Source organism: Capra hircus, chromosome 5 (genome assembly GCF_001704415.2).
Source record: "Capra hircus breed San Clemente chromosome 5, ASM170441v1, whole genome shotgun sequence".
NCBI lineage: Eukaryota > Metazoa > Chordata > Mammalia > Artiodactyla > Bovidae > Capra > Capra hircus.
The window spans coordinates 106,336,194-106,350,358 of NC_030812.1; the positions used below are offsets into that span (position 1 = coordinate 106,336,194).

General features: G+C 50.7%; 1 protein-coding gene across 2 annotated transcripts in view; it reads left to right on the forward strand.

Moving 5' to 3' along the window:
• Positions 1 to 14,165, forward strand: part of B4GALNT3 (beta-1,4-N-acetyl-galactosaminyltransferase 3) — a 97,735-nt gene that overhangs the window by 66,561 nt on the left and 17,009 nt on the right. For both annotated transcript variants that reach the window (XM_018048652.1, XM_018048653.1), the window contains exons 2-3: positions 6,278 to 6,381; positions 7,241 to 7,318. In XM_018048652.1, the coding sequence (XP_017904141.1) occupies positions 6,278 to 6,381; positions 7,241 to 7,318 (182 nt within the window). The remainder of the gene's footprint in view (positions 1 to 6,277; positions 6,382 to 7,240; positions 7,319 to 14,165) is intronic.

Genomic DNA, 14,165 nt, shown 5'->3' on the forward strand with positions numbered 1-14,165 from the left:
CGTCTGTGGTTTGCAGCATTCTGAAGCGTCTGGAGTTCATGTCTTTAGCAGATGTTGTTGGAGGAAGGAGTGTTAACTGTGTCCAACCGCACACCAGACCTGACGGACATCACTGTCTCCTCGTGGCATTCCCATGGGGCAGGCATCATCACCCCCACCAGCCGGAGGAGGAAACCAGGCCATAGAGCTTCAACTAGTTGCTCACGCGGTCCGGCCACTGTTTCTCATGGAGGAAACCCAGAGAGACCTTTCTGACTCCGGAGCCTTCTTGTCTTTTCCATACTGTGACATCTGCAAAGAGCATTTCCTGCTCCTTGAATTGCTAACCTGGGCTGTTGACTGTCTCGCTCCGGGTATTTCAAAGCCATGTACCTAACTGGGCCCTCCGTCTGTGACCCAGGCAGGGCCCAGTTAGGTTTAATCACTGGCCTCCCCTCCCCTCAGTGGATTCATCCTTGTTCACTGGGAAACCCACCTCTTACCCTCTTTTAAAGAGAAATAAAGGGACTTCCCTGGCAGTCCAGTGGTTAAGACTCTACACTTCCACTGCAGAGGATGCAGGTTCAATCCTTGGTCGGGGAACTAAGATCCTGCATGCCACGTAGTGTAGCCAAAGAAAAAAAAAAGAAGCAAAGGAGACACCAACATAAAGAACAGACTTTTGGACTAAGTGGGAGGAGAAGGTGGGATGACTGAGAGAATAGCATTGAGATATACACATTCAGTTCAGTTCAGTCACTCAGTCTTGTCTGACTCTTTGTGACCCCATGAACTGCAGCACACCAGGCCTCCCTGTCCATCACCAACTCCCAGAGCCTACCCAAACATGTCTATTGAGTCGATGATGCCATCCAACTATCTCATCCTCTGTCGTCCCCTTCTCCTCCTGCCCTGAATCTTTCCCAGCATCAGTTCAGTTCAGTTCAGTTCAGTTGCTCAGTCGTGTCTGACTCTTTGCAACCCCATGAACTGCAGCATGCCAGGCCTCCCTGTCCATCACCAACTCCCGGAGTCCACCCAAACTCATGTCCATCGAGCCAGTGATGCCATCCAACCATCTCATCCTCTGTCGTCCCCTTCTCCTGCCCTCAGTCTTTCCCAGCATCAGGGTCTTTTCCAATGAGTCAGCTCTTCCCATCAGGTGGCCAAACTATTGGAGTTTCAGCTTCAACATCAGTCCTTCCAATGAATACCTAGGACTGATCTCCTTTAGGATGGACTGGTTGGATCTCCTTGCAGTCCAAGGAACTCTCAGGAGTCTTCTCCAACACCACAGTTCAAAAGCATCAATTCTTCGGCTCTCGGCTTTCTTCACAGTTCAACTCTCACATCCATACATGACCACTGGAAAAACCATAGCCTTGATTAGACAGACCTTTGTTGGCAAAATAATGTCTCTGCTTTTTAATATGCTGTCTAGGTTGGTCATAACTTTCCTTCCAAGGAGCAAGCGTCTTTTAATTTCATGGCTGCAATCACCATCTGCAGTAATTTTGGAGCCCAAAACTGTTTCCACTGTTTCACCATCTATTTGCCATGAAGTGAGGGGACTGGATGCCATGATCTTAGTTTTCTGAATGTTGGGCTTTCAGCCAAATTTTTTACTCTCCTCTTTCACTTTCATCAAGAGGCTCTTTTGTTCTTTGCTTTCTACCATAAGGGTGGTGTCATCTGCATATCTGAGGTTATTGATATTTCTCCTGGCATATTACCATATATAAAACAGATGACCCATGTGAGTTTGGTGTATGATGCTGGGCACCCAAAGCCGGTGCTCTGGGACAACCTAGAGGGACAGGGTGGGAAGGGAGGTGGGAGGGGGGTTCAGGATAGAGAAGACACATGTATGCCTATTCATACATGATTCATACATTTATACATGATTCATACTGATGTATGGCAAAACCCATCACAATATTGTAGAGTAATTATCCTCCAATTAAAATAAATAAATAATTTTTTAAAAAAGAGACAGAAGTAGAGCCAGGCACAAGTTAAAGGTGACGGACAGATTGAACTCAGAACTGTCACAATATGAGAGAAAGACCATGGTATAGAGCTAAGCTCAGTTCCAAAGACAGCAAAGGCAGCTGGGGATTCACAGCGCATAGGCAGAGTGACGGGTCAGCGGATGGGAAGTGACCAGGAGGAGCCATCAGGCTGGGGGACTCCTGCCAACAAAGCCTAACAGGACCCTGGCTACCTATCAGGTTCAGCTATCAAGGATAGGGGGAATTCTATAAGCAGACTTAACAGGATTCTTCCTAAAACCTGGGCTGGGCAGGCCAAGGACAGGGCCCAAGGACAAGGCCTAGTGAAAAAGAGAGCTCAGAGGAGCCCATCCAGAGTTTGGTCCAGGAGCGGGTGTTCCTTGTCCCTTCCCAGCAAACACAAGGACAGGGCATGGTGAGACCACGGTGAGAGTCCATCGACCATGGGGCGAGTCATCTCGCCTTCTGCGTGACTTCCAGGAGCCAGAGAATTTGGCTGAAACTGAAGACAAATCTGTGGGAAAGAATGTGGGTGTGAGACACACAGGAACCCCTGCGTTGTGTTTTTAGAGTTGTGTCCTCATGCCTGTGTCTACAAGGAGATGGTCTTCAGTCACCGCACAGAGTCAAGAACAGGTGACCCAATCGTCCCCAGGCAGAGACAAGGCAGTGCCTGTCCACCCTTCCCACGGTGTGAATCACATGTCCCCTGGGCCCTCTGCCCCTGCCACTAACCCAGAGCCCCCGGGGCCTGGGCAGAGATGGGGCTCCATTGTTAGTGGTGTCTGAGCGGGGTTAGTTGGGGACAAGCATCTCTCCTGTGAGCTGGTGCAGAAAGTCAGGACCAGGTCCGGAACACTCTTCCTCCTTCCGCTCCCCTCCCCTGTCCTCATCTCACATCACCAGCCCCAGAATCCTGCTTCCCTAAAACATCTCTCTGCATTGAACTAGTCTGACCTGTTTCTGCCTGCCAGCTGGCCCGCCATGGAAACAGCAGAGACCTTGATGCAGTGGGATAAACCTGCAAAAGTCTCGATAAACACACCACCAGCAGACAGCTAATGTCTGCATAGAAACCCATGGGCACCGATCTCCAGCTAAGACCTCTGCCCGCCAGATACCCGACAGTCTTCCTCAGACAGCATCCCCAGGAGAAAATGTAGGCTGGACAAGGAAACACTGGCCAGTGAGACAGACAGGCTGTCTGTGCTGACCCTGGCTTTGCAACAACAGTGGACTCTGTGACCTTCAGCTCTCAGCGTCTCTTTCCCCATCTGTGCAGTGGGGTAATCAGACCTGGCTCATCTCCCCAGGTTCTGCAAGGCTCCGATGAGATCATGCCTGGGAGGTGCGAAGGAAACCCTGAGGGGCCACCCCCAGAAAGTAATTGGGCAAGAAAAGCCCCCACTGCACCCCACTTTCCAACTGCCTCTCCCAGAATCACTCATACACACACCTGGGCAAAATGCTGGTGTCTACCTGGTGTGGCCTGTGTGTGTGGGTTGTGCTCTTTCCTCTGTGTCTGCTTGGCTGGCGGTGTCTCTACCAGTGCTGGTGTGGGGGTCCTAGGACACTTCAGCCTCTGGGCAGCTCTTGGCTCCTAGGGGCCAGTGATGCCAGTCTCACTCCCATGCAGCACCCACTGTGGTGTCCTGGGGATCATTTAAAAAACATTTATGTATATGCTTTTTTGGCTCTGCTGGGTCTTAGTTGTGGTACACAGGATCTTTAGTTACAGCATGGGAACTCTTAGTTGCGGTAGGTGGGATCGAGTTCCCTGACCAGGGATAGAACCTGGGCCCCCTGCATTGGGAGCATAGAAACCCAGGGGCACTGATCTCCAGCTAAGACCTCCGCCCACCAGATTTCCCACAGTCTTCCCCAGACAGTATCCCCAGGAGAAAATGTAGGCTGGAGAGGAAACACTGGCCGGTGAGACAGACAGGCTGGGGTCTGTTAATTGGTCAAATATACATTGAATATACATTCAATGTATATACAGTAATACACATTCAAGTGGTCAGTTTCAAGAGGTAAGTTAAACTTACCTCTTGTATTCAGTGTATATACATTCAATGTACATTACTGTATATACATTGAATGTATATTACTTGAATATATATTACTGTGTACTGTTGTTAATTAGACTCTGAGGTCCAGAGTCTTAGCCACTGGACCCCCAGGGAAGTCGCTGTCCTAGGGGCATCTTGAGGAAGCTGTTGCAGAGGTTCCTGCACCTTTGCAGCGAAGTGGTTTCCGTTTGAACTATAGTGGTTGCTCTATCCATGACATGATTTCACTTTTAATGTTCCCATTACCCAGGGTCAACCACAGTCTGAAAATATTAAATTGAACATTCCAGAAATGAGCGATTCATAAGCTTTCAGTGGTGTACTGTTCTGATCAGTGTGATGAGATCTCTCACTGTCCAGTTCCGTCCTGCCCAGGAGGTGGGTCACCCTCTTTCTCCCCCACATCCCGCCGTTGGTCTCCTAGTGGCCATCTTGGTTATCAGCCTGTCCTGGCATTGCACTGCTTGTGTTCAAGTGACTCTTTTTCTACTTAATACTGTCCCTGAAGTGCAAGAGTAGTAATGCTGGCAATGTGAATTTGCCAAAGGGAAGCCTTAACGTGTTGCTTCTTTTTGACCACACCATGTGGCATGTGGGATCTTAGTTCCCCAGAGCAGGGATCAAACCCGTGCTCCCAGTAGTGGAAGTACAAAGTCTTAACCACTGGGCCACCAGGGAAGTCCCTTAAAGTGCTTCTTTTAAGTGAAGAGGTGAAAACTAATAAAGAAAAAAAAATCATATACTAAGGTTGCTGAGATCTACAGCAAGAGCAAATCTTCTACTCCTGAAATTGTGAAGAAGGGAAAGGAAATTTGTACCGGTTTTGCTGTCAAACCTGAAACTACTCAAGGTATAGCTTCAGTGCATGATAAGTAAGTGCTCAGTTAAGATGGAAAAGGCATTCACTTTGTACAGCAAAATATTTTGAGACAGAGTGACTCATATAACTTTTATTATGATACACTCTATTATTGTTCTATTTTACTTTTCATATTATTAATCTCTCACCATGTCTAATTAAATTTAATCATAGGTGCGTAGGAATAAACAGCATATCTATGTAGTTTGATACTATGTGTGGTTTCAGGATATCTGCTGGGGAGGGTCTTAAACGTACCCCTCATGAACAGTGGGTCAACTATGTTTGCTGAGTGAGCCCAGATAACTGGGGCTCCATTTCCTCACCTGAAATGAGGACTAGGTGGTCTTGTTTTTTTCTTGGCTGTACCAAGTTTTAACTGTGGCATGTGGGATCTAGCTCCCTGACCAGGGATCAAACCCAGGCCCCCTGCACTGGGAGCCCAGGGTCCCAGCCACTGGACCCCCAGGGAAGTCCTGAGTAGGTGGTCTTCAAAGCCCCTCCTGGCTCCTGGAAGCCTGTGATTCTGGCTCATGTTTCCACATATCAAAGTCTCCGTCCTGCTCAAGCATCCCCCTCACCTGGGGACAGCCCCAGCCCCCCCGTGGACATCAGTGCTGACAGCTGAATTCTGACTCTCCCACCCTACCCTCGGCAGCCCCTCTGTGTGATGGTGAATGCACACGTGTCCCCTTGTTCTCACTGCGGTGTGGCTCTTACCTTCTCAGGTTGTGGTGAGGGCACAGGCGTCAGCCGGCTCACAGCCTCTAGGTCAATCCAGGAGGAGCCAGTCCTGGAATCTCATGTCTCCAGCTGTTGCTAGATCTGATTGGTGGATGCCAGGTCCTGGCTCACCCTTTCCTGCCCCCACCCCCAGCTCTGGCCCATCCAGCTGCCCAGCAACTAGCGGTGGGCAGGGGGAGGGCCTCCCAGTCAGACAACCCCGCCGGCTCCCTGGCTTGGAGGAGGGAAAGTTGTGGAGGGAAAAGCTTAGCTCCACCGTCCTGTGAGACTCTTCCTTCCCCATGATGGTGTTTGGGCGAATTAGGCCTGGAAAGGCGGCCTGTGGTGGTCACCGTGGCAGGACAAAGCTCCGCTTTCACCCGGCCTGGCTCCCTCTCTGACTTGGGAAAGACAGCAAATCCCAACAGGAGATGAGCTCATGTCCTCGCTTTCTGCCATGTTGACCTTGGCCAAGGTGTAATTGTCTCCCGACACCCCCACCCCCACAGCCAGCCGTGAGGAGCAGCAGAAGGAACACCATTTCCTCAGTTTTCCTGCCCTGAGTCTCACGGATGTGTGCGACCTTCGGGTCATACTGACCTTGTTCCTCTCTTCCTCTTTCCGCTCCTCAGGGTACGGCAGCTGGAGGGAGCTGGCCAAGGCTCTGGCCAGCAGAAACATTCCGGCTGTGGACCCGAATCTGCAGTTCTACCGTCCCCAGAGGCTGGGCCCCAAGGTACGTGGCAGGGTCAGCCGTCCCCTTGCTGCTGCCTTAACTCAGGTCCCCTACCCGCCCACCCACATAGCCCTGAGGGCACCCTCCGCTTTCCCGTGTTAGGAGAGGCAGAGCAGAGGGACGCCCTGGATGGCAGGCTGGTGTCCCAGCTCTCCTACCTTGTGGGTAGAGATATCCATCCTGCCTTCCCTCCTCAAAGCCTTTATTATGTCTTCAAGATGCCCAAGTCTGATGAGCTGTCCAGCTGGCAGCCAAGAGTCACAGATGATGTGGTAGATAGACACCCCTCCCTGCAAATAGCTGCAAATAATGGAGCATTTTCCTGATAGTGTTTCTTGGGCTGCTGGTCCCCAGAAGCAGCTCTGGGTAGGGGTTTGGGAATTCGAGGCCAGTTCAGCCTGGAGCCATAAGGTTGAGCTTCTGAGCCTAGAACAGATACTGCCCCCAAGGCTGGACCAGAGCCTAACTGACCCCATGGACCTACAGGATAGGGAAGAGCTGGGGTGTCCCAGGGGGACAAATGTTAGGATAAATGAGTTACACCCTAAGGGGGTGTAGAGGAAGAGAGAGGCAGGGTCCCTGTCCTCAGGAGAGCCTGGTCTAATTAGAAAAAAATGCTTTTGGTATGGGAAGACTGAGAAAAGTCAGGAAAGCAGAAACATCCCAGAAGTGTACATTAGAGGTATGTTGGTGAGGGACGGTGTGTGGACCAGAAATAGGAATGTCCTTAAGTTGACAAGCTTCTGACAGCAGGACTGTGTCTCTTGACCCTCTGCATCCCCTCAGGCACGTTCAGGGGGCCCCGGTCCTATCGCCCCCTTCATATTCCCACCAAGTTCATTCTTCTCTGTTCTGCCAGGATCCAGGCTCAGCACGTGGTGGGAGTGGAAACAGCAGCTACCTAAAGTGGAATAAGCCGGTGCCCTGGCTCTCAGAGGTGAGGCTGCTCCTTGAAAGGCAGGGTTAAGAAAACAGTGTTGGTATTAGTAGGTAACTCCAGAGGCCACAGAGCATTTTATTCTAGTGGTTATTATTAAAGTTTTTCATCCAGGGGCTTCCCTGGCAGTCCAGTAGTTAAGACTCTGCACTTCCACAGCAGGGAGTTTGGGTTCGATCCCTGGTTGGGGAACTAAGATCCCACATGCAGCTCAGTGCGGCCAAAAAAGAGGGTTTTTTTCATCTAATTTGAATAAAAATGTTAGAGTTCCAGGCTCACTGAATTTTCTTCCTTAACTAACATAGAGAAGTGCTAACATTTGCCGGGGGGCTTCCCAGGTGGCTCAGTGGTAAAGAATCCACCTGCCAATGCAGGAGCTTCAATCCCTGGGTTGGGAAGATTCCCCTGGAATCCACTCCAGTATGCTTGCTGGAAAATCCTGTAGACAGAGGAACCTGGCAGGCTACAGGCCGTGGGGTCACACAGAGTGGGACACGAGTGAGCAACTAAGCACAAAAGTACTACCATGTGCCAGGCTTTGTGTGTAACCTGTCAGCTTTATGACCCAGTAGGACAGCGTAGTGTCCTCATTTTATGGGTGAGAAAAGTAAAGCTCAAGAAAGCTATGGGACTTTCATGTCTATGCCAGTCCCCAGTCATAAAATTCGGCTTCCCAAACTGTCTTTCTTGGACCATTAAGTCCCATAAGATACTCTAGTCAGAAAGGAATCCATTGTGAAATATGGTTTAAAATCTATAGACATCCAACTTCCTGAAAATACATGTTAGTACGTGAAATATGCTGAGTTCTGTCATCCTCTATTTGATTTGGTTTCTCCCAACACGTACCAAACTTATTCACCTCCCGAACTGCCTTTTTCCATTAAACTTTAGTGCTCTATGAAACCAGTGCTCTGAGGGACTTTATACCAAGAAACTCTTGCTTTAGAAAATTTTTATAGAAAGCTGTCAAACATGTGAATAAAAATTGTCATAACCATCGTCACACCTTTTGTTTATGTTGGACTGGACAGATTCTTTTTCTTTTGGTATAGAAACAGAGGCTCGGAGGTTTATTACAGACACAAGATTACCTGGAGTAAATGCTTGTGCAGACATTCCAGAGCAGCATGGTGATTTGGGGGTGAACATTTTAAATTTGGGCGTCGGACCATGCAACTTGTCCAGGCCTTTCTTGGCCGGGTGCTGGCGGCCAGCCAGTCGTCTTCATCCACACCTATCACAGGTTGGTCCCTACCGCCTGGGTGATTTCATTCCCAGTCCACCCATTTGCTGTGGGGCGAGAGTGAAGGAGGTGGTGTTATTCGAAATATGATGGTAGGTTATCTACCGTGAAATTGCCTCTGGTTAAATCCTGAGAGAGTGGATTACATCACTGGCACACCTGTACCAGGTGACATCATCGGGTAATTAGGCCCCACCCCACCTGGAGATAGTATTGTAAAAACCATTGGTCCAGCGATTCAGCCTTCTCTCCCTTGAGGCCAGTTTGGATCATTTTTCTTAATGAACCAATTATTTTGAAAGATTGTAACTACATCATAGTCTGTATTTATTAATCATTAATTCTTCCGCTTTTCTTGGCCAGTCAAGGATGGAGATATATATGAACTGTTTGCATCCTCTGTTGTGTCCAACTCTTTGTGACCCCATGGTCTATAGCCTGCCAGACTCATCATCTGTCCATGGGATTTTCTAGGCAAGAATACTGAAGTGGGTTGCCATTTCCTCCTACAGGGGATCTTCCCAATCCAGTGATCGAATCCCCGTCTCTCACATTGTGGGCAGATTCTTTACCACTGAGCCATCAGGGAAGCTCTGAAGATATATCTATACATATCTCGATGAAAACAGTTCAGTTCAGCTCAGTTCAGTTCAGTCGCTCAGTCGTGTCCGACTCTTTGTGACCCCATGAACTGCAGCACACTAGGCCTCCCTGTCCATCATCAACTCCCGGAGTTCACTCAAACTCACGTCCATCAAGTCGGTGATGCCATCCAGCCATCTCATCCTCTGTCATCCCCTTTTCCTCCTGCCCCCAATCCCTCCCAGCATCAGAGTCTTTTCCAATGAGTCAACTCTTTGCATGAGGTGGCCAAAGTACTGGAGTTTCAGCTTTAGCATCATTCCTTCCAAAGAACACCCAGGACTGATCTTCAGAATGGACTGGTTGGATCTCCTCGCAGTCCAAGGGACTCTCAAGAGTCTTCTCCAACACCACAGTTCAAAAGCATCCATTCTTCGGCACTCAGCTTTCTTCACAGTCCAACTCTCACATCCATACATGACTACTGGAGAACAGTAACAAATAGTAAATAATGATTAAAATGTGATTAACTTTTAAAAGGAATAGTTGATCTTTTAGTAAGTGTTTAGCCTTTTGGTGGTAAAGGCCTGATTTCCACTGACTTTGGTATTTTATTATTAAAAGTGGCTTTTTACAGCGAATTCGCTGGCAGTCCAGTGGTTAGGACTCCATGCTCTCACTGCTGGGGGCCAGGATTCAGTCCCTGGCTGGGGAACTAAGATCTTACAAGCCACCCAAAGCAGCCAAAAAAAAAAAAAGAAGAAGAAGAAAAGAAAGTGGCTTATAAAATCCTCCTCACAACCTGCATGAATCTTCAGGGAATCACCAATCCAGTCTTCTCATTTCACCACCTCCTTCATTCGCCCCACAATTGGTGACCAGGGATTGAACCTGGGTCCCCTGCATTGGAAGGTGGATTCTCACCAATAACTGTCAGACTTAGGTCCTGACAGTTTAGATAGCTCACATATGCAGTTGTCCAGCTGCAGCGGGGCCCTCTCCTCTAGCCCTCCGTGGGGACCTCTATTTCCTCTCCTTACCTGTCTCCTGCCTTTGGACCTACAGTTGCAGCAGGAAGTGCTTTACTGAGCATCTGCTAGCTGTCCGGGGCTGTCAGGTTGCACTGTTATCACCCCTTTCTGGGCAATGGCTTCCAAAGGGGTTGACCAGTCACTCCGCAAGGTGGCAAAGCTCCTGCAACCCTCCCCTGTGCGAACATGGACAGAACACGGGAAGGCTGCCTGTGGTTTCTTCTTTGACTGGCTCCCCTCCCCAGCCTTCAGCTGGCAGCTCAGAGTCTCAGAGGCCAGAAGTGGCTCTCCAGCGCAGCAGGCTTAGTCATCACTCTGCCGTTCAGATGGGGAGCGGACAGCTGGTGGGCTGGGCTTCATGACATAACTGCCTTCAGACACCGTCCCTGTCAGCCCAAATCATGAGACTCTGACTAGCAAACCCCACTAATTAACAAACCTCAGGGGCAGTCCATTCACTTACCATCGGTATTCGGTCCACTGGCCAAACACTGTCTGCTGCTCTGCTCCCCCTACAAAGCCAGCATCGTTACAGGAAAGAAATGTGGTGGATACAGTCAGATCAAAACAAGCTGGAGTCCACGGGTCATGTCGCGTGGGCTCCGTGACTCGGTGTCTCTCTCTCCCGAGGGCTGGAATTCTGACTTCCCTTCTCAGGCTCCACCCTGCCCCTTTTTTTCCCTCTAACAGTTTTATTGAGATATAGTTCATGTACTGTATAATTCATGATTTTAAAAGATGGATTTAGTGTCAGTGATGGGGTCTCAGTTGCACCGTTCCAACTTAGTTGCACCAGTTGCATGTTGGATGTTGGTTTTCTGACGAGGGGTTGAACTGGGTCCCCTGCATTGGAAGGTGGATTCTTAACCTCTGGACCACCAGGGAAGACCCTATAATTCACCCAGTTAATGTGTGCAAGTCAATAGCGCTTAGTATATTCATAGAATTGTCATCCATAACTATCAATTTAATATTAATAGGTTTTCGTCACCACTAAGGGAAACCCCTCACCTAATAGCCTCACTACCCCCAGTCCCCAGCCCCCAGGAAATGCTAGTCTAATCTGTCTCTCTGGATCTGCTCTTTCAGATAGACTCTCTCTATATGAAGACTCTCTTCATATAGACAGACTCGTACTATATGTGGCTGTTTTGTCTGGCCTCTCTAACTTAGCATTATGTTTTCAAGGCCCGTCCATGTGGCAGCGTTTGTATCAGGACTTCATTCCTTTTTCCGGCTGAGTAATCTTCCACTGTGTGGACGGACCTCATTATCTTATCCTCAGAAATGGGTATTTGGGCTGTTTCTGCTTTCAGCTCCTGGGAATAATGCTGCTGTGGACGTTTGTGTGCAGATCAGACCTCCCTTTTTTCAGGGCCCTGGACCCCCACCGTCACATATGTGGTCACCACGGGAGGTACAAGTGACATCACAGTTCAGTTACAGAGCATCTATTCAAAGGGGGGTAATGTCCCCCGCTAGGATTTCACCAGATAGGGCTCTGGTCCCTTCCTTCATCCAGAGAAATCTCTTATCCAGAGTTGGGAGCCCCTTGATTCCCAAGGGGAGCTCACTTGAGGGGCAGGTGTGAGCAAGAATCCAGAGGCTGTAGAGACTCTAAATAGGAGTCCAGAGTACAGGCCTCAATTGTCCTGCTGGGTGAAGGTCACATGGTCCTGCCAGGTGTGCTGGTCTTGTAAGTGTGAATCTGGCCAAGCAGCAGCCTGGTCCATGCTCACAGCAGTGCTGGGCTGCCCCACCACCCCCGGGAGGTGGACCACCTGCATGCCATCTGCATCTCAGCCTCTGCAGTAACTCTGGCCCAGGTGGCTCGTACTTCCGCATGTCTCTCCTCCAGGGAACCCTTTCCATCTTTGCATCAACACTGGTACAAACATCTCTAGTGGTTATAGGATAAATGAAGGAACATATGGTGCCAGGTGTAGCTTTTCTGAGCACTTGTTCCCTTGGATAATTAAGATGTGCAAGGAGTCCCGAGGAGGGAGCTGTAACTCTGCCTGGAGAAATTGTAGACGCCCAGAGAGGGATTTGAGAAGAGCCTTAAAGGATTCTTAAATTCTTAAACTAGAATTTGCTGGGTGGGGGAAGAAAGGAAAAGGCCTTCCAACCAGGAATCAGTTTGCAAAGGCAGAGAGGAGTGTGTGTGGGTGGAGGGCAGGTGTGACTGGGAGAGGGGCGAGGTGAGGCCGGAAAGCCAGGTTTTGTCCAGAAGCCTCTGGGAACCCTCAGAGGTGTGAGGCGGCGGAGTGGCATGGTCAGATCTGTCTTTAGAAACTTTTTTTTTCCCCCCAGTTTTTATCTATTTATTTGGTTGCACCGAGTCTCAGTTGCATCATGTGGGGTCTTAGATCTTCTTTGCAGCCTGTGGGATCTTCAGCTACGCATGCAAACTCTTAGTTGCAGTGGAGTCTTAGCCACTGGATCGTGAGGCAAGTCCCCGGATCTGTCTTTAGAAAGACAGTTCTGCAGGCAGTGTGAGGAAATCAGTGGTGGGAGACACCTCCATCCTGTTGGGAGGCTCTGTGAGGCCAGCGAGGCCTGGCAGAGGCCCTGTCGTGGTGGAAGGCGGTGGACGTTCCCAGGTGAGCACCCACAGGCAGTATTCATACCCCTAGATGCCCTCCCATTTCCACAGGGTTCATTGCTGTGTGTCCTTGGGGAGTCAGTTTGCCTCTCTGGGCTTTGATAGTGTCAACTGTGAAAGGAAAAGGTTCAACAGGTATCTTCTCCGCTGCGTGTGACTGGACGTTTCAGGTCTGTCTTTGGCCATGGTTGTGCTCTGGCCCTGGCAGTAACCAGTGCTCCTCCCTGGGCCTTAACCCTGCTGGATGGTGACAAGGGGGCAAAGGGCAGTGCTGACCAGCCCAAGTCCTACATCCCTGCCCGACACAGTGTCTCCAAAGCTTGCAGGGACTCAAACCAAGGTGGGGTCGCCATCAAGTCCTGGGGAGGAAGAAGGTGCTGACTAGTCCCTCAGGGGACCCCCGCCTAGAGCCTAAGAGGGGTGAGGGGTGGCTGGAGGGTGGGCTGTGGACTGAATCAGGGCTCTAACCCCCAGGATGTGGACACTTTCGTCCACCCGCCTGGGTTTCCCCTGTGGCTCAGGCCATGGGGCAGGTAGGGGCAGCCAGCTCCCTCCTCCCTCGTCCTTCCCCTGTCCCAGCCCCTGTGGCCTCTGGTCCCCTGGCTGAACAAGCAGACTTCTGGGGGTGTCCCCCCCTACCCTCTGTTTTCTGTGGACTCAAGAGTCTCCCGGGGAGGGGCAGGGAGGGGGTCGGCTTGGAGGAGACAACTGGGTCTTGTAAACAGGACTCAGGAATTTCCCCAGAAGTGGCACAATGTCCCCATTCTTTCCTTCCAAGCAGCCCCAGCCCACCCCTAACCTACGTGGCCCGCATTCTCTCTCCCACCCACCCCAGCCTCCCACTCACATTCCAGGAAGCGATGGCTGCTCCCCGAGGTCCCCAGGCTGCCGAGCCCAGGAAGAGCCAAGCTCTGAGGGGATGGGGTGACTCTCCAAGTGGGGACGGGGGACCCCTCCAGCTGCACCTCAGGTCTTGGCAGGCCCATCGGGGGGTGGGCTCTGGCCGGTCTCTTCTCTCTCCCCCTACCACCATCCCTCCTCCAGAGCTCTTGCTGAAGGCCTTCTATGTGGGAAGGCCTCCCAGTTCCGGTATCCCCTCCTCTGTCTCCCTAAGGCCACTGGGATTTGGTATCTGATGGTAGGAAGGGAGGGCCTGTTCGTGTGGCCTGATGGGGTCCACCTTCCATAATCTAGAGGTGAGGGGTGTGGGGAGAGGGGAGAGTAAGATGGGGCACCTAAAGCGCTGTGTTCGGATGATTTGGGACAGGTTCCCCCTCCCTCCCCTCCCGACTCCCCACCCTTCCACCCACTGGAGTCCTGGCTTCCTGCCCATCCCCTCTCCCCCAGGGGGTCCCTGTGCTTCCCAGCTCAGTCCTGTGCCCA